The sequence below is a fragment of the Cherax quadricarinatus genome, chromosome 2, assembly GCF_038502225.1.
Source record: "Cherax quadricarinatus isolate ZL_2023a chromosome 2, ASM3850222v1, whole genome shotgun sequence".
Taxonomy (NCBI): Eukaryota; Metazoa; Arthropoda; class Malacostraca; order Decapoda; family Parastacidae; genus Cherax; species Cherax quadricarinatus.
The window spans coordinates 44,975,953-44,999,764 of NC_091293.1; the positions used below are offsets into that span (position 1 = coordinate 44,975,953).

General features: G+C 40.6%; 2 protein-coding genes across 2 annotated transcripts in view; one reads left to right on the plus strand and one right to left on the minus strand.

Moving 5' to 3' along the window:
• Positions 1–6,207, plus strand: part of LOC128690786 (nucleoside diphosphate kinase 6) — a 95,707-nt gene extending 89,500 nt beyond the window's left edge. The window contains exon 4 of the mRNA XM_070088116.1: positions 4,607–6,207. Within this exon, the coding sequence (XP_069944217.1) occupies positions 4,607–4,728 (122 nt within the window). The 3' untranslated portion in view covers positions 4,729–6,207. The remainder of the gene's footprint in view (positions 1–4,606) is intronic.
• The window catches only part of LOC128692727 (techylectin-5B), a gene marked incomplete at its 5' end in the record, with an annotated part of 40,736 nt that continues 21,922 nt past the window's right edge, over positions 4,999–23,812 (minus strand). Inside the window, 1 exon segment of the mRNA XM_053782091.2 lies at positions 4,999–8,074. Coding sequence (XP_053638066.2) covers positions 7,845–8,074 — 230 coding nt within the window.

Consider the following 23,812-nt stretch of genomic DNA (forward strand, 5'->3'; position numbering starts at 1 on the left):
CCATAGGTGAGATAGGGGTAAATAAGAGAGTGATAAAGGGCCAGGAGGGCTGACTGTGGAACATAGTACCGTATCTTCAATAGTATGCCTACAGTCTTGGAAATTTTCTTAGAAATTTGTTGTATATGTGTATGAAATTTGAGTCTATTATCGAGGTGGATTCCTAAGAATTTTCCCTCTGTTAGCTTTGTGATAGGTGATCCATTTATCGTTATGTTAAGAGGTACATCTGTAGCTCTGCTACCAAACTGAATGAAGTAGGTTTTGTCAATGTTTAGTGTAAGTTTGTTAGTCCTCATCCAGGTAGATATTTTCTGTAATTCGGTGTTTACAGTATTGGCTAGCGTGACTGGGCTCGGGTGAGAGAAGACGTATGTGGTGTCATCTGCAAAAAGTGTGGGTTTGAGTAATTGCGAAGCATTTGGTAGGTCATTTATGTATAGAGAAAGAAAGAGGGCCAAGACAGGGACACCAACTGTAATTGGTTGTGCGGAAGAATTTGCGTACACATATTGGCTTCCTGAGGTAAGACTTGAGGTAGTGGGAGTGCCCTCTAATACCATAGTGTGACAATTTTAAGTGGAGCAAGTCATGGTCAACTGTATCAAAAGCTTTACGTAAGTCAATGAAGATCCCCAGTGGGACTTCTTTTTTCTCTATTGCAGTGTATATATGTTCTAGCATGTGTATAATAGCATCATTAGTATTTTTATTAGGCCTGAATCCAAATTGGCAGGGGTTGAGAATGTTATGGGAGATGAGGTAGGAGTGGATTCGTTTATGAATTAATTTTTCAAAGATTTTTGAGAGAGGGTGTAAATTGGATATTGGCCTATAGTTATTCAACTCTGTTTGGTCTCCTCCTTTATGGATCGGGGTGACCCTTGCTATTTTGAGAACTGTAGGGAAGGTGGAGGATTCAATGGATTTGTTAAAGAGTGTTGCAATGATTGGTGATAGTACTTGTGATGCTTTTTTGTATATAAAGGGTGGTAAGGTATTTAAATCTCCTGCCTTGTTTTTCAGTGCGTTGATAATAAGGGAGACTTCGTATGGGTTAGTCGGAGCTAGGAACAGTGTGTTCGGGTAGTTGCCAGTGAGGTAGTCATTTGGTGGGGTATCTGAGCTTGGGATATTATTGGCAAGGTTTTGACCTATAGTGGAGAAGAAATCATTGAGTCTGTTTGCTGTTTCTGTTGGTGGGAGTTGGGGTTCATCTGATTTTGCTAATTTTATTTCGCTATGTCGTGATATCTTTTTTGTTCCCAGAATTTCTGATAGGGTCTTCCAGGTCTTTTTTATATCACCTCGTAAGTTGGATAATCTGTTCTCATAATACAGTTTTTTTGCCCTTCTTATCAGGCTGGTTAGGATTGACGAGTAACGTTTTGTTTGGTCTCTGGTTATGTGACCCATTCTGTACTGTTTTTCATATCGGTGTTTTGTATTTATGGATTTGAGAATGCTGGGTGTTAGCCAGGGACTGTTCAGTCTCTTAGCTGTCATCTGTTTAGTTTTTTTAGGGCAGTGCTTGTTATAAAGGTATTCGGTCTTTTTAGAAAATTATTAAAACATTCGTCAATATCTGTATAGATTTCTAGCTCAGTGTGCCAGTCAATGTTTGTTACTGCTGTTGTTAAGTTATTAATGGCTGCCTCATTGTGAAGTCTGAAGGTGACTTTAGTAGTGTCTTGGGGTATTTTACCAAGAGTTGTTATGAGGAAAGTAGGGTAGTGGTCTGTGGTATTATCTGTAATTATGCCTGATTTTAAAGGGGATATGGTGTTGGTCCAGATGTGGTCAAGTAGGGAAACACTAGTCTCTGTAACTCTTGTAGGTTTTGTTACTGTTGGTAGCAACATGCAGTTACTCATTGTGTTTGTGAATTCAGTAACGTGTGGGTCCTGGTCTTGCAGGAGATTTATATTGAAGTCACCTGAGAGTAGTAAGTGATCTTTGTTCATGCGTGCATCAGTTATCATACTTCCTAGGTTTTGACTAAATCGGCTAATGTTTGATTACCTGGAGTTTACCTGGAGAGAGTTCCGGGGGTCAACGCCCCCGCGGCCCGGTCTGTGACCAGGCCTCCTGGTGGATCAGAGCCTGATCAACCAGGCTGTTGCTGCTGGCTGCACGCAAACCAACGTACGAGCCACAGCCTGGCTGATCAGGAACTGACTTTAGGTGCTTGTCCAGTGCCAGCTTGAAGACTGCCAGGGGTCTGTTGGTAATCCCCCTTATGTGTGCTGGGAGGCAGTTGAACAGTCTTGGGCCCCTGACACTTATTGTATGGTCTCTTAACGTGCTAGTGACACCCCTGCTTTTCATTGGGGGGATGGTGCATCGTCTGCCAAGTCTTTTGCTTTCGTAGTGATTGATTTTCGTGTGCAAGTTCGGTACTAGTCCCTCTAGGATTTTCCAGGTGTATATAATCATGTATCTCTCCCTCCTGCGTTCCAGGGAATACAGGTTTAGGAACCTCAAGCGCTCCCAGTAATTGAGGTGTTTTATCTCCGTTATGCGCGCCGTGAAAGTTCTCTGTACATTTTCTAGGTCGGCAATTTCACCTGCCTTGAAAGGTGCTGTTAGTGTACAGCAATATTCCAGCCTAGATAGAACAAGTGACCTGAAGAGTGTCATCATGGGCTTGGCCTCCCTAGTTTTGAAGGTTCTCATTATCCATCCTGTCATTTTTCTAGCAGATGCGATTGATACAGTCATAACACCATGCTTCAAGGTATATTCCAGCATGTCTAAAACATTGCTGGGACCTATAAATACTTTGTATATATTTCTAGACAATTCTGTAGATGTTTATCACTGTGAGAGGTTTTTGTAGGTATTTGGATTTGAATTTAGCTATTATATATTCCCCATGTTCATCCCTTGTGCAAGTATTAGTGATACATTCTAGTTGGTCTGAGTAGTATATAGCTGTGCCACCCCCTTGTTGGGGGTGCGGTTATTGTGTTCAATACAGTGAGTTTATATATATACATTATATACAGTATTGGTCTCTCAGGCCCCAAATGTTAGTAGGAAAAGAAAAAAATTGGAAAAGAAAAGAAAAAAAACTATAAAAATCGCTAAATAATGTAATGCGCGTATGTGGAATTCGTCGATGTTGCCGCCACCACATCATTTTGGACAAACTTCTTGGCACTGTATCTCGGTAAGTACTGATCAGAAATTTTTTTTTGTTTTATTACCTTCACAAAAATATGCTCTTTTATTCTGTAAGAAAAAAATAATTTTTATTTTTTTCAAAATTTCTTGGACACTGGAGCACCACTTCAGATTTTGGCCTTGGACCCTGAAGGGGTTAAGCTGTCCAAACGTAGATATACATTTGCTCACGTAGCGCTCCAAACGTAGATCAATGATTTATTTTTCATTCCTTCAAAATTGGGGCGATAGGCCTGAGTCGCCTAGACACGAGAGAATGGGTCTTAACACTTGGTATGTGCAGTCTGTCTCTGGCTGTCTCTCTGTCTATCTGTTTCTGTTTGTCTATATCTCTGTCTATATACAGACACAAACAGATAGATAAACAGACAGACAGACATGTTTGTGTGTAACTGAAAAATGAAGCAAGGGTTCCCTGAATGCACATTCATCAAGTGTCACTGCCTGTCAACAGTTTACTTACACTTGTCATAACAACATGCTTCAAGGTATATTCCAGCATGTCTAAAACATTGCTGGGACCTATAAATACTTTGTATATATTTCTAGACAATAGTAAATGACCCAGGCAGGTGAAAATGTTCACCTGTCAGTTTGATTGTGACTATTTGAGTACTATTTCAGTGCCTAATATTAGTGTCAGAACAAAGATTGGCTATGAAATCACAAGAACTATTATAAATTGTAATTAACAGAACATAAAAAATATATAAATTAAAATGAAAAAAAGGTATATCGGCAATGCTTCTGCAAGTGGCAGCCCCTCAAGGAAGGTTCCTTGATGTTGGTGAGGGGCTCTTGATTTAGGGAATTGGATCTGTGCTCCAGTTCCCCGAATTAAGCCTGAATGCCTTCCACATCCCCCCCCAGGCGCTGTATAATCCTCCGGGTTTAGCGCTTCCCCCTTGATTTTAATAATAATAATAATAATGCAAGTGGCAGAAGTCGATGTTGCCGTCAGGTGAGCATCCAGCACCAACTTCACAGGCTTATATGTCGGTAAGTACTGACCTAAATTTTTTTTTTATCCTATAACTTGTAGAAAAATGCGCTCTTCATTTGATTTTTTTTTTTTCAAAATATTCGGAGCGCTATGCGAATGAACATAGATCTAGATTTGGACAGTTTAAGGGTTAAGAGCCAGTTTTATTTGAGAGGTCTGGACAGTAAAAGGGTTAAAATAATTCAACAGGCATTCATTCCAGGTGTCTGATATAACCACATCTTGTATTTAAGGTGTGGTTATATCAGAGTTTACTTTGTCATTTGAAAACTTTTAGTGTACTGTACCTTCAAAATCTATGATGGAACATTTATTCGCCTTGCCATTTGCAGTGGAAATTCAAGCAAGTAGATTGGGCACTCTTTACTTGGTGTTCTTTTTTTCATCATTGAATCGATGCATTTTTGTCTTTCTCAGGTACTTGTTGGTATTACATGATTCTTGGAGAAACATTTTCAGAGGTGTTTACCTTGATGGTCCATTTGTTGTGTTTAAGATATTCAGTTACAACACATAACTTGTGTAACGGATGCTGGTGAGGGACGCTTGATCCCCTTCCTTGCAGTGAAGCTAATTGCATCTCATTTCCTATGCACTGTATGACCCCTATGGGTTTAGCTCTTCCCCATGATTGATGATAATATTTCAAAGGTAAACATAACCTCTTATGGTGTTGGGAAATACATCACAGCAATCAAATATAGATTAAGAAGAGCCCAGGCACTGGAGCTTAACACTTGCACTTGATTTGTATAAGAATGTTTAATATTGGTACAAATGTGTATTTTGAATAGGTGATATTAAACAAATTATATGAATGTTTTTTAAGTATAAAGTTTATTCACAAGACAGGACTACAATTTAAGGCCTACAATAAGTCATACAGCTAGAATAAATTTTTGGCACACATTTTTGGCTTCTGGTATTTGCTCCTTCATGGATGCGTTGTACAGCTGTTTGATCCAAATTTTCAGTCTTTTTGATGTTTTCAAAGAGACAATATTGATCCATATCTATGAAAATACACATTATCATCATTATTATTAATACTGTTAATGAAATATTACTAGATTTTTGTGAAAAGGATCCTTAAGACAAAAGATGTAGTGATGGCTATATACTGTAGTGAGTTTAATAACTACAGTAACTGTAAATATAAAGTGACTGTTGTTAATAATGGGTTAATAATGTCACTTAAGTTCGGTAAGTATGGCATATATCACTTTATTTGAAAACATACTTGGATTTAATAATTTTAACGTAGAACCAAGCACTCCGTGTCACTGAGTAACCCATTATTGACAGTAAGTTGATAGTTTGATGTAGACAGCAGCTTCGTTTGTCACAAAACACCATTGTCAATTATGAAAAAATATACAGATGGTAATTTACAGAAGAATAGTATGAAAACATTTTTTTTAGTAATAGAACAGAATCCTCTGAGACAAAGTATGCAAGTGAGTTGTGATGTAAAGGAAGAATTGTCCACAGCCAAATTATCCACATTTTTCCAAAAACTCAACTACTAAAATGAACCGCATTCTTGGCAGTACTGTACTCTAATAAGTAGAAGGTAGACATAAGATTAATTACTAAATCAACTACCTGTAGGATTATTATGTATGGTATTCCCTAATACTGTATGTCATGCATGCACTAACTGAATCTTTCATCAAAGTTCAAAGTTTAGAGAAAAAGAAATAATTATTTTGATAAATATTCCTACATAAATCTCATCCTCCCTAATCTCAGTGTTTTAGTGCATTAAGTGGTATTTATTTCCTTGTGTTTGAACACTATTATAATAATTAATAATGGCCAAGATTTTGTTGTTCACATCATGATTACTATGTAGGAGACATTCAGATAGTCAAAGACAGTAATACCAATGACACACAACATTTACAAACCAGAGACGAAGACCAGTTAGATAACTGGTTCTTCTGTTTATAAAGGTATATCATGGACTGTGTTTAGTGAGCCATTATAAGATTTTTTAGAACTTGATGATCAGATATCCTTCCTGGTGGAAAAATAGTTTTTAGATGAAACACAGAATGATATGAAAGGAATTTGCTGACCTCACTTTCAGTATGAAACTGCTGCCCTCACCTCCAGTACTAATTCTTAATCTGTTATTCACACAGTAGTGAAAGTTACAAAAGTGTTTCTGTATCGCATAAGGCTGCAACAAGCTTTGTAGACTTTACCTAAGATCAGCTGCTTGAGTAAGAACTGGTAACCTCAGTCTCTCCATACCCCTGGATGTGATGAATGTAGAAAAAGAAACTGTGCAGAGTGACACTACAGTGAACATCGATAAATAATTGGTTATAAGAAATCTTCACTTGGTCACAAAACAAAGTCCAAAGTGTCATGAGACTGACACAGGCCAACAACACAATCATTAACCTTAATACATTTTTCAAGCCACATGAGCCAACATCAGGGTCATATTTATATACCATTAATGTTCGGCTATTGATCCCATGTGAGGAAGAACTTGGGAGTATGAAGTGTTTATCTCATTTTGTGCGGATTGTTAAATGTAGGATTTACTCAGATGAAGTTTTAGATGATTAATTACTCAGCTATCTTGAAGAAAATTATTGTGTGTAAATTTTATATAAGGAAAGAGAGGTGAATGTTATAATCTGAGCTGGGGAGGTAAGTGAGATGTTCAAGAATACTGAGAAGGTTCTACGTAAGCTAAAAACTACAATAATCCTACCACAACAGATACACGGCAGTACAGAGACATGACAGTGGGCCTTAATGGTTAGAGAATTGGTCTTGTATGGATAAAGGTTTCCTTTATAACAAAGTATCTTATCATTCCATTTGAGAAATTCGTAGGTTTGATTCTGCATGTTGAGTAATGTCCTCATGAAGGGAGATATTTTTCCTTAAGCAGAAGCTGTTTGCAAATCTTTTTTTTTTTTCCCTATCTCTGCCATGCCCATTTCATTACTATTGACTTTTGATGATTTGGAGAACAAAAATGTATGAAAAAATTGGCAGGTGAAAAAATCCCAGTCTTTTGGCACTGTGCTAGGCAGAGGAATGCCTTGACTGAACGTTCCGACTACTCTCAAAACGGAAGAGCATTAAATATATAATTCAGCAAATTATTTTTTTTTTGATCGGTGAAATGCCAGTGCCTTTGAACAAGGACATTCTGAAAAAATATCCATCTCTGGTGTCATAATAAAAAATAATTACTACTGTATTATGTATTTTATCTTACACTCCCATCTCTTACCCCATTCACTATTATAAATTTTATGCTGATGAATTTTGTAATGAGGTACACAACCATGAATAAACTAATACAGGTTGAAAGTTTTGAAATTATGTACGAGGTTACCTGCTCTCATAAGGTGGCTGTGATTAATTATGGATTCAAAGTAACTCCATAAAGTTATCTAAGAAATACATACCAAACCTCAGTTAACAAAACCAACTCACATTAATAATAAAATACAGCTGTGATACTGAGAAGAGCAACCTAGCTCAGTGCTATTTCTCTTTAATGCTCACTCAGATCAAAATATAGAACTCTCAGACAGTTAGGTTCAAACCCATAAAAAGAAAGAAAACCCTCAGAAGTGATTTATCTGGGAGTGCAGCACCATCTCCCACTCCAGGATTGCTTTTAATTCAATGCCGGCCGGAACATCATAAAAAGGGTCTTCGGGTAGTAACTTTCTCCACGCCAGTTTTGCCACACCAACACAGGTCCTAGTTCAAAGTTGCGGGATTCCACTGAGGTTTTGGGTGGGTCACCCGGATTATTCTGGTAGCGGCCAGTAGGATGAGCCTGGTAGCACCCACGATATCCTCGGTACCACCAACCACCAGAATTCCTCTTGGCACAATGACCGCCTGAAAAAATAGAATAGATACTTTCTATTACCATTTTATTAAAAAAACATAAGAGTTGCTAATATTATTAATTCAATGCTGTCATTAGTAGCAGAGTCTGGGCTTAGTACATGTGCAAAATTTATGTCAACTGGTGCAACAGGTCAGTTTATAAAATGTCAAAATATGAGTCAGTATTGAAGGTTGGACCTTTAAGGAGGAAGTCAGTTGTTAGTGTGTTAGGATATTGAAGATGTTGGAAGTGAATTATATGTGCTCTCTGATAGATACAAATACAAATTTTTATTTCTTTGTAAAGGTACATTGTATGATTTACATTTCATAAAATGTTGTAAAGTATAAAGAAAGTCACTAACATGCCTGAGCATTTTGGGCAGACTAGTCAGTGCTTCCACACTACTTAAAACTAGACATAGGTTATGAAGTAGTAAATTTTAATTATTCATTATTTACATTATTGCAATAGAGGGCTAGCCAAAAATATTATAATTAATAAGATATATAGAAGAGAAGTAATAAAATAAAAATAGTATTAAAATTAGTACAATTTACAATGTTACAACATTACAATTTTAAGCATGTTAATATTTTATATAGCTCTAGCTGTCCTAAGTATTTTGGGATTTCTTGAGTAGTTTCCAAATGGTTGAATGATTTAGTATGTGTTGGTACAGGAGGCCTTCCACATTTGCTAGGATTAGGGGATCAAGAACCTTGCGAATCTTGAAAATTTGCGAATATTTGGTGCACAAATATGATGTAGGGAAATACAACAATAATGTACTGTGGCGTTCGTGAATGTTTTGATGCGCAAATATATTGTAGGGAAATATAATAATGGCATTTACTTAGCCTAACAGTACTGCTTCTTTAACCTATTGAACCATGAACAATTATAAAATACATGAAAACGTAACATAAAACACATGAAAACCGGGCGGATGGGCATGCACGAATCTTTGAAGCTTGCGAAAGTTGAACTCGTGAAAGTGGAGGGCTAGCTGTATAGTTAAGCTTGGGAGATGAGATTTTTTTTTATTATAACCCTAAACTGATTGAAATTCATTGCTGTTTTGGGCAGTGAATTCCAGATCTTGGGGTCCTTTATGTGCATTGCATTTTTGCATAAGGTGAGATGGACACGAGGGGTGTCAAAGAGAGTGTGTGTCTTGCTTGTGTTGTGCCTGTGTGTTCTGTTGTAGCTATCAAGAAGTTTGAGAGGAAGGTTTATACTGGAGTTTAATGTTCTATATGTATAGTAGGCACAATAATATGAGTCATATTTTGTATATTAGGTACGTTCAAGTTCTTGAAGGGCAGAGGGGTGTGTTGTCTGGTGCAGGAGTTGGTGATCATCTGCACAGCAGCTTTTTGTTTAGGTTATTAATGGTTTAAGTGATTAGATGTAGTAGATCCCCAAGTACAAATGCCATTAGTGAGGTAAGGGTAGATTAGAGAGTGGTATAGTGTAAGTAGTGCCATTTGGGGTACATATTACCGTATTTTTCTTACTGTTTTGGAGATCTTCTTGGGTATATGTTGGATGTGAGTCTGAAATTTAAGGTTGCAGTCAAGGTGTAGACTTAAAAATTTGACCTCAGTGTGTCTTGTAATGGGGAACCATTTATGAATATGTTAAGTTGGATATTAAGGCTCTGTTTCCAAACAGTAGGTTTTGTCTATAGAGGAGTGAGTTTGTTTGTCATCTATGTAAATATTTTTAGTAGTTCATTGTTAACAGCATCACTAAGCATAGTTGGGTTTGAGGTGGAGAAGACATAAGTAGTGTTATCTGTGAATAGAATTGGTTAAGGAGATAAAATGCATTGGAGAGATCACTGATATAAATGAGAAAGAGCAGAGAGCCAAGTACACTGCCCTGTGGCACTCCAACTGCTACAGGCTGGGTAGTCTTTTAAAGATATAATTAGATGACAGCATGTTATATTTTAAACAACTGTTGTGTGAGTTTGTAGCAGCTGGGAATTGGGGAAGAGGAGATCAAAAATTAACTATCAGAACCTCTCAAAGAGGGGAGGAAACTATTATACGGGTGAGCATAAAAAGAGGCTGGGGTAAATTAAGAGGTGTTACTAGATTTCAAATACAGGGACTATAGGGATGTAATGAGTGCAGTGATTAACTGAATTAGTCTCGGCAACATCTGTCATTACCTGGAGTTTACCTGAGTCTGCACATGGGAGGCCCCCTCAAGGAAGGTTCTTTGAGGGTAGCAAGGGGCTCTGGATGTAAGGAACTGGACTTAGCATCTCCTTCATTGGATAGAGACTGATTGCTTCCCGTGTCCAAGGTGCTGCATTACCCATATAGGTTTAGCACTTTCTAAATGTAATATTGGACATTTAAAGAGGATGGAGAAAAACACGATGATTAGGAGGACATATGAATCTGTGATGGAGGGAAGGAGGGGTAGGGGTTATCCTAGGAAAGGTTGGAAGAAGGAAGTAAAGGAGGTTTTGAGTGCTAGGGGCTAGGCTAGTATTTTCTTTGTCAGGTCACCCTACCTCGGTGGGAGACAGAGTACATGTATATAAAAAAGTAATGTAGCTGTTTACGCTTGCTACTGGGCCAATTTCAACCATTTATTATAGTTCGAATTGTAAAATATTTACGTAGTAGTTTTTGTAGTATTATGCTGTGCAGATGGTAAACAAAATAATATAAACAGATCCAACAAAACCCACCTAACCTAACCCAAAATAACCAGACTTAACCTTACCTCTGTCAAAGGTCTGGCATATCTATGTTCACATTCATTCAGTTTGTGACAAGACTCAATTACAGTGGACCCCCGCATAGCGAACGCCTTGCATAGCGAACAATCCGCATAGCGAACGCCTTGCATAGCGAACAATCTGCATAGCGAACGCTTTGTTCGCTAAAATTTTGCCCCGCATAGTGGACAAAAACCCGCTCAGCGACCTTCGTCCGAGACGCGTCCAATGTGCTCCCTCAGCCAGCCTCACATGTGCCGCCCGTCCCATTGTTTACCAGCCAGCCTCCGCGGTAACATTCAAGCATACACTCGGAATATTTCGTATTATTACAGTGTTTTCGGTGCTGTTTGTGGAAAATAAGTGACCATGGGCCCCAAGAAAGCTTCTAGTGCCAACCCTACACCTCAAAGGGTAAGAATACCCATTGAAATGAAGAAAGAGATCATTGATAAGTATGAAAGTGGAGTACGTATCACCGACCTGGTCAGGTTGTACAAGAAACCAAAATCAACCATCGCTTCTATTGTGGGCAAGAAAACGGCAATCAAGGAAGCTGTTCTTGCCAAAGGTTTAACTGTGTTTTCGAAACAAAGATCGCAAGTGATGGAAGATGTTGAGAGACTCTTATTGGTGTGGATAAATGAAAAACAGCTAGCAGGAGATAGCGTCTCTCAAGCGATCATATGTGAAAAGGCTAGGAAGTTGCATGACGATTTAATTAAAAAAATGCCTGCAACTAGTGATGATGTGAGTGAATTTAAGGCCAGCAAAGGTTGGTTTGAGAGATTTAAGAAGCGTAGTGGCATCCATAGTGTGATACGGCATGGTGAGGCTGCCAGTTCGGACCACAAAGCGGCTGAAAAATATGTGCATGAATTCAAGGAGTACATAGAAACTGAAGGACTGGAACCTGAACAAGTGTTTAATTGTGATGAAACAGGCCTGTTCTGGAAGAAAATGCCAAGCAGGACCTACATTACTCAGGAGGAAAAGGCACTCCCAGGACATAAGCCTATGAAAGACAGGCTTACTTTGTTGATGTGTGCCAATGCTAGTGGTGATTGCAAAGTTAAGCCTTTATTAGTGTATCACTCTGAAACTCCCAGAGCGTTCAGGCAAAAGAATGTCCTCAAGGATAATTTGTGTGTGCTGTGGAGGGCAAACAGTAAGGCATGGGTCACTAGGGAATTTTTCTATAACTGGTTACACCATGCATTTGCCCCCAATGTGAAAGATTACCTAACTGAAAAGAAATTAGACCTTAAGTGCCTCCTGGTGTTAGACAATGCCCCTGGTCATCCTACAGACGTGGCAGAGCGACTTTATGGGGACATGAGCTTCATTAAGGTGAAGTTTTTGCCTCCTAATACCACTCCTCTCCTGCAGCCCATGGACCAGCAGGTCATTTCCAACTTCAAGAAACTGTACACAAAAGCTCTGTTTCAAAAGTGCTTTGAAGTGACCACAGACACTGGATTGACTCTAAAAGAGTTTTGGAAGGATCACTTTAATATCCTCAGTTGTGTAAACCTTATAGGTAAGGCTTGGGAGGGAGTGACTAAGAGAACCTTGAACTCTGCTTGGAAGAAACTGTGGCCAGAATGTGTAGACAAAAGGGATTTTGAAGGGTTTGAGGCTAACCCTGAGAGGAGTAGTATACCAGTTGAGGAATCAATTGTGGAATTGGGGAAGTCCTTGGGGTTGGAGGTTAGTGGGGAGGATGTGGAAGAGTTGGTGGAGGAGGACAATGAAGAACTAACCACTGATGAGCTGATAGATCAACTTCAAGAGCAAGAGGCCAGACCTGGGGAAACTGGTTCAAAGGAGGGGAGAGAGAAATTGAAGGAATTGCCTACTTCAAAGATTAAGGAAATGTTTGCAAAATGGCTTGAAGTGCAAACCTTTTTTGATGAAAATCACCCTCACACAGCTATTGCAAGCCGTGCTGGTGACTGTTACAATGACACTGTTGTGAACCACTTTAGACAAATCATAAAGGAACGAGAGGTACAGGCCACTATGGACAGATATGTTGTGCGAAAGAAGTCCAGTGACTCTGAAGCTGGTCCTAGTGGCATTAAAAGAAGAAGGGAAGTAACCCCAGAAAAGGACTTGCTACCTCAAGTCCTAATGGAAGGGGATTCCCCTTCTAAACACTAACACTCTCTCTCCCCTCCTCCCATCCCATCAATCATCACCAGATCTTCAATAAAAGTAAGTGTCATGTAATTGTGCATGCCTTTTTCAGTTTGTGTGTACTAAAATTAACATTTTTTTGTGGTAAAAAAAATTTTTTTTCATACTTTTGGGTGTCTTGCACGGATTAATTTTATTTCCATTATTTCTTATGGGGAAAATTAATTCGCATAGCGAACATTTCGCATAACGACCAGCCCTCTTGCACGGATTAAGTTCGCTATGCGGGGGTCCACTGTAATGTGTTGAGTGGCTCACATGTGCTCCCCAACAAAATGGCTTTACCATTTTTGCTAATACACAGTACAGTGGACCCCCGCATAACGATTACCTCCAAATGCGACCAATTATGTAAGTGTATTTATGTAAGTGCGTTTGTACGTGTATGTTTGGGGGTCTGAAATGGACTAATCTACTTCACAATATTCCTTATGGGAATAAATTCGGTCAGTACTGGCACCTGAACATACTTATTGAGTGAAAAAATATCGTTAACCGGGGGTCCACTGTATTTCCCAAAATAATGATATGCACAAGAAATATTCTGTGGTGTACCTAGGTTGTATGTAGTATTGTAAAACGTACTCTTGGCAGAGTTCCATCAAAAAACCATATCTCAATAGTGATGATAATGATTCATAATGAATGATTAATGATAATGATTAATGATTAATATGATAATGGTTGATTAATAATGATAATGATGACTAATTATGATGATTAATAATTAATGATAATGTTTAATGATTAATAATGATAATGGCTAATAAAATGGCAAAATGATTAATAGTGAAAATGATTACTAATGATTAATGATTGATAATTATAATGAAAGCTGTAGAATTAGAGGGGATATGATTGAGGTGTATAAATGGAAGACAGGAATAAATAAAGGGGATATAAAAAACATAGTATAAATATCTATCCAAGACAAGACTTTCAACAATGGGTTCAAGTTGAAAAAGGAAAAGAGATTTAGAAAAGATATAGAGAAAGTACTTGTTTGGTAACAGAGCTGTGGATGAGTAGAACAAACTCTCTAGTAATGTCATTGAAGTTAAAACCTTGCGTAGCTTTAAAAACAGGTTAGACAAATATGTACATGAGTGGGTTGGACCTGTCTAGTGTGGGGCACCAGCAGTGCTCCTTCTTATGGTGTTATGACAGTTTACAAAAGATGTGAAAAAACACTAGGACATATTTGTTTGAAAACGTTTCAGTCCTGCCAAAAATGACAGTATATATAGTCCGGGAATTAGGTGTGAGCGATATGCTGTGACGTGATGAAGATGTAAGTGAGGTTTTAGGAGATGGTGCCAGGTAGCCCATGAGGACAGGTGATTCCTGTGCAATGAGGTAGCTGGGGATCAGTCTGATTTAGTATTGTACATGCCAGCATATCTGAAATTTGAAAGCTTCTAGTATGATGTTCCACAGTGTCAATGATTGCAGTTTTTGAGGCTTCTAGACACTGTTGATGTCTAAGGTGGCCCGGTGGTCTGGTGGCTAAAGCTCCCGCTTCACACACGGAGGGCCCGGGTTCGATTCCCGGCGGGTGGAAATTCCGACACGTTTCCTTACACCTATTGTCCTGTTCACCTAGCAGCAAATAGGTACCTGGGTGTTAGTCGACTGGTGTGGGTCGCATCCTGGGGGACAAGATTAAGGACCCCAATGGAAATAAGTTAGACAGTCCTCGATGACGCACTGACTTTCTTGGGTTATCCTGGGTGGCTAACCCTCCGGGGTTAAAAATCCGAATGAAATCTTATCTTATCTTATCTTAAGGTCGTGTTCAGTGAGGATGAGTTGTGCCTCTTCTAATTCATCAAATGTTTCGTAGGGTTTCTCTGAAAGACACATTCTTTCTCTAAGTTGTTCCTGTTGCAGGCGCTTCTGTGCTCACTTAAGTGGCCCAATAGACTTCTGCTGGGTTCCTTACACATTTCTTGGGACTGTCTACAGAGGGTGGTATAGATGCCTGCTGTGAAAGTTAGAAGTGTGGGATTTTGCTCCATAATGAGGTCTTTGATGGAGGATCTTTTTCATGGTGGAAATGTTGATATTGCTTCTAGCTCCTCTTCAGTGGGAGCTCCTTGGCACTGTGAAGAGGCTCTTGGTCTGAGGAATTAGACCTTTAGATTCGATCTGAGGAAGGAGATCAAATTACTCCACAGTCCCCCCTTCCCTATCCCATCCTCCCCACCCCCCTTTATCCCTTTCCTCCCCCTTCCCATCCCTTCCCTGTTCCCTTCCTATTTTCAACCTTTGGGATTCTTCCCACAGGCACTCTAGTTCCTAGGTAGGGGGACGGGTACAGGAGTCCATCCCATTCCGTTGAGGTCCTTGGTGGTGGTGTAGTTTGCTGTGGAATCTGGATTACCTGAAGGTGTCCCGTTCCCTCTTCAGTCTCCCGGGGGTGGCTTTGGGTGCTTTTCAGGTGATGGGTGTATCTCTGGAGGCTGCCTATCAGATTCCAGGGGGTGGTGGCCGAAGGAGGTATGCTTTGTGGTGGCTGTCTGGCTGCCCTCTCTTTTGTCCACCGAGGTGGCTCGGCGGATGTGAGGTTGCTATCCCGGATTGCTGGTTTACTGGCATGAAGGGTAGGGTATGGCATGGGTTCCATGGTGCATCTGCATTACTTGCAGTGCTGGGGGTCCTCTTGAGTGCAGAGGGAATTTACAGCCTGTTTTTGCCTCCTGGGAGCTGTTCCTCCAAATCCATGAACCTGCTCATCCCGGGCCCCTTACTTATACCGCACCCTGTTCAGATCCTGCCTCATTATTTGACCACTCTTTGGATATTTCTAATGCCCCTGAACCTCTTGCTGGTGCTGTTTCATCACCCGGTACAGATACCGGGGTTTTGACCGACTCCTTTGATATGTCTGACCTCCGCTCTTCTTTGACTATGCTCTCAGCTTCTCCCTCTACAGTGCGGCAGTTCTTGGATCGCCCACCCATCCCATGTTGGACCAACTCCAGTCCCACACCTAAACGCCTAAGATGATACTTCTTCGCTTCCTTCTCATTCTACTCAGAAAAGACCTGCACATCACGCACTCCCTTTACATGCTACATTTCAAAATACACAGTGGACTAAGTTTTTTACTCAACGACTGACTTCCTCTACTGCCTATCTTTCTAACCATAGTATTGGCAAGGCGCTCCTACGCCATGTTGGTAGAGATATATCTTTTCTTGCTCTCAAGAGTGGTACACATATCATCACAGTCCAGAATGCTAACCAAGCTCACTATCTTTCTCTCCTTACAACTATTGATACTATTCCTGTAACTATTGAAAAAATCATTCCCTCAATTCTTGTAGTGGTACTGTCATTCTACTCCATACCATTGTCCAACAGAATTTCCAGACATGTGGCGATGACATTCTGGAACAGCTTGAACTCCAAAACCTCCCAATCCTCAAAGGAGACACTTATGCCCTTCCTGTCTGCAGACGGAGAAGATACCCTTGCAGTGTAGCTCGCTTAACTCTTGACTGCCCTGAGCTTCCATTTAAAAGTTTGAAAGGTATAGAAATTGCTGGGGTTTTGGTCATCCAACAAAATATTGCAGGTCCATGGCCAAATGCCCAGTCTGTGGTCCCTACCCCTCAAGGAAGGTTCCTTGATGTTGGTGAGGGGCTCTTGATTTAGAGAATTGGATCTGTGCTCCAGTTCCCCGAATTAAGCCTGAATGCCTTCCACATCCCCCCCCCAGGCACTGTATAATCCTCCGGGTTTAGCGCTTCCCCCTTGATTATAATAATAATAATAATAATAATAATAATGTGGTGCCTACGACCATACCAATACATCTTGTAGTCTACCTCCCTCTTGCCTTAATTGTCATGAGGCTTACCTATCTTCCTCTCGCTGTTGCCAAGTTTACTTAAATGAGCATGAAATCCATTGTCTCAAAGAGGCAGAAGGCCTCCCATATTCTATGGCAGTCTCTCATCTATGCCTCCAAGGGAGACTTCCCATATTTCTTATTCTCGAGTTACTAAACATCTCCCCTCCTTTAGGGTCCCAACTTCTGCAGCCTCCTCTGTGGTCACCCCTTCCACAGTCACCCCTGTCTTTAATTCTTTTGCTGTCCTGGACTCAAGAGGTCCCTACCTTGGCACCTCATTCTGTTCTCACCTCTTTCTCTTCTCACTCACAAGTTTCTGTGTCTGCAAGACCTTGTACAACACCTGCTCCCCATCGCCCCTCTCCTCCGAAGTCAAAAACATCCCCATTGTTAAAATCCCCTTTAACCCCTCCTTCCCTTCTGCAATCTATACATTTTTCCTTCCCAGTCTCTGTACCCGGTTCTTCACTTTTAACTGGCTCTGTTACGAGTGTGGAGGTTGATCGTCCTCTTTCTACAGTACCTTCTTTCCCTGTCCCCTCTCAAGTTTCTTCCTCTTCTGCCCCCTCTCAGGTCACTTCCTTCCCTGTCCCCTCCCAAGCTTCTTCCCTTGGTTCCTCTACCCTTTCTTGTCCCCCTACTTTGGTACAGTCCATCGTCACCCCGACCTTTACTCACCCTCCTTATTCCATCTTCAATATTGTATCACATACAACGTCCTTGTCCTCTGAAACACTTGAAGCTATCTCAGAATATATTGAGGAGACTAGACCATTGATGGACACCGATCCACCTCCTGTTCCTCCACTCTTTTCCATCTGCACAACTCCTTTCTTTGCAGCATCCCAATCCTTCGCTGCTTAAGAGTTTTCCACTGCCTCCACATGTGGACTTTTCTAACCCTACTAGTCCATAGATACCGCTGCCATCAGATTTCTTGTATCTTTCTCTTCGCAAATCATGGCTTATTTACAGTGAAATATCTGACTCAGAAGTAACCAGGGTGAGCATCAGGTGTTGCTCTCACAGTTTTTTCCTGCTTGTGTTTGTTTACAAGAACCCAAATTATGCTCCACTGTTATCCATCCCATCTCAGGCTATGATTTATTATATTCATTGGATACTTTTCCCGATGAAACCTTTAATGAAAGTGCACCTCTTATATGCACCAATATTCCATACCATCAGCTCTTTGTTCATACTTTGCTGCATTACACTGCAGCCCATATCCACTTGAATAAGTGGTATACAATCTGTTCTTTGTATCTGTATCCTTCTTGGGCATTATCTATCCCAGATGTTGCATTTCTGGTTTCTTCCTTACTGCCACCACTTCTGTTACTTGGCGATTTTAAAGCCCACCATTTCCTCTGGGGAAGAGGGGGTCTCACTGTGACTCCCGTGGCATTCAGTTGGAGGCTTTTCACGCTTCACTCCCCCTCCATGTGTTAAATACGAGTATTCCCACCCATTTTGATCCTCGTACTCATTCTCTCTCTTGCATCGATCTCTCGGTCTGCTTTTCCTCAACTGTACTAGACTTCATCCTTACTTCTCATTTGTATTCACCACCTCCTCGTAGCCCATGCTGGCAATTTGCCCAAGCAAACTAGGACCTTTACTCACATCTAACTGCTTTTAGCGAGGTTCCTTCTTCATCCTCCATTGATGAACTTTTACACCTCATCTCAACCTCAGTTTTAACTGCAGCTTCACATTCTATGTCCCAAACCTTGGGCACACATTTTCAGAAGTGCGTGCCTTGGTGGTCTCTTGCTTGTGGTCAGGCAGTACATTTGAAATCAGCTGCATGGGGCAGGTACTGGTGCAATAGAACCACAGAGAGACTCCTTGATTTTGAGAAGAGAGTGGTCGCTTGCCATGTCATCCATGATGCTAATACATACACTTGCTGGCGGGATTATGTTTCTACTGCCACTTCTGCTTCCTCTATGAGTGCAGTCTGGAAAAAAGTACGGAAACCGGAAACTCTCGACCCAGCTCCTGTTCTTCAGGTTGCCAGTGTTGATATTGCAAACCCTCTTGATGTTGCTACCAAAATTGGTAATCATCTTGTCCATATCTCTCGGGCTTCATCTATGCCCCTCATTTCATTCCTCAAAGTCTGCCGGAGAGTTAGAACCCTTAAAATTTTCTTCTATCAGAGAAGAATCTTATAATGTCCTTTTACACTTCTGGAAGTGGAGGCAACACTCTCAGCTTGCTGATAGTCGGCAGCTGGGCTTGACGGCATTCATATTCGTATGCTACAGCATTTACATCAGTCAGCCCTTGCAGTCCTCTTACAACTCTTTAATCTTATTTAGTCTCAAGGAGTTCTTCCCCAGCTGTGGAAATCTGCCATTGTTCTCCATTTCTGCAAACCGGGTACTACAGAACATGATGACTCCCATTATCTTCTCATTGCTCTTACCAGTGCAGTGTGCAAGGTGATGGAACGTCTGGTAAATAGACGTTTGATGTGGTATTTAGAGACGCAACAGTTTCTCCACTAGTCAATATGGCTTTCGTAAGGGCCATTCTACCATTAACCCCTTAATATGCTTAGATACGTATGTATCTTGTTTGACCACAAGAAGGCATATGACACAACTTGGAGGTATAATATCTTGGCCCAGGCCTATTCCTTAGGCCTCTGAGGCAATCTACCATTTTTCCTTAAGAACTTAACTGAAAGACATTTCGGGTTAATATGCTTTCTCCGGACTTTGTCCAAGCTGAAGGTGTCCCCCACGGGTGTGTTCTGAGCACAACACTTTTTTTCTCCTTGCTATAAATGATCTGGCCTCTGTTCTTCCATTCAATATGTGGTCATCACTATGCTGATGACTTCACTATAACTTGTGCAGGCGCTGTCACCTCATTGCAGTTTCTCTCCAGCATGCGAGTCAACTGTGTTTCCAATTAGGCCACCACTCATGGGTTTAAATTTTCTAGTAATAAAACTCACCAAATTACTTTCACTAGACGTTCTGTCATCTCTGATCATCCACTCTACCCATATGGCTCACGTATCCCAGAATGTGATAATTATAGGTTATCCTGGAAACCTCACATTACCTCTCTGAAGGCAACTTGTCATAGCCGGCTGAACCTCCTTAAAACCCTCGCTCATCTTTCATGGGGGCTGATTGTAGAACTCTCCTTCAACTACATTAAGCTCTAATTTTATCAAAACCTGATTATGGCGACCAGATATATTCAGTGGCCTCTCCTGCAACTCTCTCTAGCCTTAATTCCATCCATCATCACTTCACCAGGGATTACATTTATGCCTTGGTGCTTTTTGCTCTTCACTGGTTGAGAGCCTCTATGCATAGGTGAATATTCCATCCTTGTCTGATTGCTGTGATGCTCATTGCCTTCTCATTATGTTTGCTCTCGTGACCTCTGCAATCCTTGCATATATAGGATAGTCACTGGTGTTAGTAGACATTATTTGCCTACATTCGCTCTTATCTTCTCTTCATTTACCTCCTTTCTATGTTTATGTAGCATCTCACTTTTCCCTACCCCCTTGGGAAGTTCCGACGGTTCGTGTCTGTTCTTTTCCACTGCCATACGTGAAAGCCCAACTGCCTATGGTGGCTTCTCACTCTTTTTTTTTTTAACCACTTCCGATCTCATTCTCATGACATTACAGTGTACACTGATGGTTCCAAGTCTTCTGAGGGTGTCGGATTCGCAGCATTGTTTCCAGACAATGTTGTGCAAGGACACTTTTACGGCTGAATTGTATGTCATTCTCGTAGCACTTATCCATATTGCCTGTGTCACCATTTGTAGCCATTTCAGACTCCCTTAGTGCTTTACAGGCTATACGAAAATTTGATACACCTCATCCCTTGATTCTTCATATCCATCTTTGGTTATGCCGTATCTCTAGCAAGCGCAAAGATATGTTTTTTTGTTGGGTTCCCAGTCATGTTGACATACAGGCCAATGAACAGGTAGACACAGCTGTGTGGTCAGCAGTACATGACCTTCCAGTTTCATATAGAGGTGTTCCATTCACAGACTATTTTACTACCCACCTTCGCACCTGTTGGCAACAATGTTGGTCTCATCTACTCTATAATAAACTACATTCTATTAAACTAAGTATAGGTTTCTGGCCACCTTCTTATCATCAGTGTTGAGGTTGGGAGACTACTCTCTCCTGTCTTCGCATCGGCCACACTTGTCTTGCTCACGGGTATCTCATGGAGAGGCGCCCTGTTCCACTCTGAGAATTGTCAGGTTCCAGTTTCTGTTAGCCACATTCTGTTGGACTGCCCACTCTATTAACGAGCACACAGAATTTTCCTCAAATGTTGTCACTGCTCTACTGCCCTTTACCTTCCTTTCTTGCTGATGAACCCTCCTTTAACCCAGTCTCTCATTGACTTTTTGACAGCAACTGATTTATTGCACAAACTCCAATGATGATGCCTCAAGTTCTCCTCACAGCCCTTTCTACCTCAATCTCTTGCTACCCTCTACCCCTGCACTATCCACTGCCCCGCTGCACTCCATGACCTAATAATCATCCCTTTCCCTCTTGCTACCCAATACCCCTGCATCCATCCCTGCCCAGCGGTGCTGTATAACCCTTGTAGGTTTAGCGCTTGTTTTTAATTATAATAATAATTGTTTCTAGCTAGCATCTGGCGAGTATTCCTGGGGAATTTGTTGAGCAGAGCTTGTGCCTTGAGTCTGCAGTCCTGGATGAAGAAAGACGGAAATCTAAGATGTATGAAGGCTTGTGTTATTTAGGTACATTCCTCTTCAAGGTAACAAGGACTGGATATGTGAATAGCCCTCAAAAATAAACCGGTAAGAACACCTGTTTTAGTGAGTGTGGCTAGCAATGTATAAGATCATCCTTGTTGGTAGGTTTTATATACACCTTGAAGAGAAGGTTGTTACTGTCGAGAGACCTGTATAGGAGGACCTTGAAGAAAGTGATACAAATGGTTTATAAAACTAACAAGTTGAAGAATGAGACTTGTGGAACATTTGGAAATCTTTTTTGAGGCAACGTTTCACCAATCATTGGTTTCTTCAGTCCAATACATAGAAGAATGGAGAAAGATGAGGAGTTTGAGGTATATAATCAGTCCATCAGCCTGGGGTCGATGTGTTCAGTTCATCAATCTTGGAAAAAGTACAGCACATGCAGTCAGGGGAGTAGAAGCGGGAACTGAACACTTCCACTCCAGGCTGAAGGATTGATTACCTCAAATTCCTCATCTTTCTTTGTTTTTCTATGTATTGGACTGAAGAAGCCAATGGCTGGCGAAACGTGTCCTCAGTGAAGGTTTTGAAATCTTGCACGTGTCTCATTCTTCAACGTCGAAGAAAGTTTACCTTCTTATTCGAGTTCGAATGTAAACTTTAGATGGTTCGACAGCAGTGACTTTGTTGAGGGTCTGAATATTGTACCGTCTAGGATAGAATATAAATATATTATCAGCATATCTTAGCCAGGAAGCGGTGTTGATTTGAATATGATCGATTTTCGTTTTCCAAATGTTGTATGACGCCTATTGGTCTGTTGCTCCCCAAAGATTGACTAGTCATCGTAATATAGGAGTTAACAGGAGGAATATAAAGTTATGGTATAAGTTATTTTTGCATGTCTCCGGTAAAATATTATTATAATAGTCAAGCGTGTCAGCGTGCCTCGTTGTGCTCCGGGTTTTCTCGTGTTTACACGGTCGCTCTTACGTGCTAGAACTTTAACTTGTGTCATCAATCCTATATGATACATCCCTCTAGCGCCTGGAACCAATCTTGGGCGGAAAACATTATATACCGAGTCAAAAAAGGAGAATTAGTGTGCACTACCTAGCAGAGTTTACTGCCAGAGGGGAATCATAGGCCTGTGTCCCGTGTGAAAAAAATAATAATAATTGAACTTTTCGTGTCAGAGGAAAGAAAGTCTCCCTGATAACATTGAGTATACATAGTGTATAGTGTATACTACAGTGGCTCCCTAGTATATTGATGATAAAGGCTAAAGTGTCATTTGAAAACAGGTGAATTTGTAAATGAAGTGATAAGCCTATAGAGGCAGGTGCCAGAAGTCGCCAGAATCTTACCACAGTGGTCAGCTGTTTTAATAATCTTCCTGGCCTGCTAGTGTACTCGCATATAATCTAGTGATACCAGTGAATAGCAGAATACAGTGTTGTAGTAGCAACTAACCAGTATTATAATGGTACTTAGTGGAGTGGAGTGACTTTCATTAGTTTCATTTTTCTTGAAATACCAGACGTATACTGTGAATTTCATATAACCTGTAGTTACCAGCGGTCGCAATATACACTACGAGAAGCAATTATTACTACAGAAAAAGCGTCCTTCCTCCAAAATTTCCACCAGTCAACTATAGTGATAATATAGCATTTATTGTGGTGGAGACGAAAAAAAAAAAAAAAAAATTGAAAAGCTAGATACAGCGATTGATAAACAAGGGTTGAGGTCGACCGTTCGTCATTGTAGGAGTTGCCAGCAGTCACCGGTTTCTTCAACACGCAAGTTATACTTTTGTATCAATCAAATCACATATTACTCGGGTAGATAATTTCCAGTAGATCCTTCATGTGTTAGCTCAAATCACCGACCAGTATGTTTTAAATAAGTGACCCACTGATCAGATCAGATCGACTGGTCCGAACCCTTGACTGGTTTCAAACGGTTTCGTTGGACAATAAAGCAGACTGTAAACGGATGGGGTTGTAGGCGCCCTTATAAACACAAACATTAAATATAAATCAGGAACGTGCACGGTAAGCTGTCCAATATACAAAAACAGTTAGAAACAGAAATACAAATAGCTAGAGCTTCATTTAAGGAGGTTATTAATAGAATATTCAAGAGGTTGCTAGTAGAATTGCAGTAAATCAACCATTCAAATCATTATGAAGCTGTGTGTAGTCT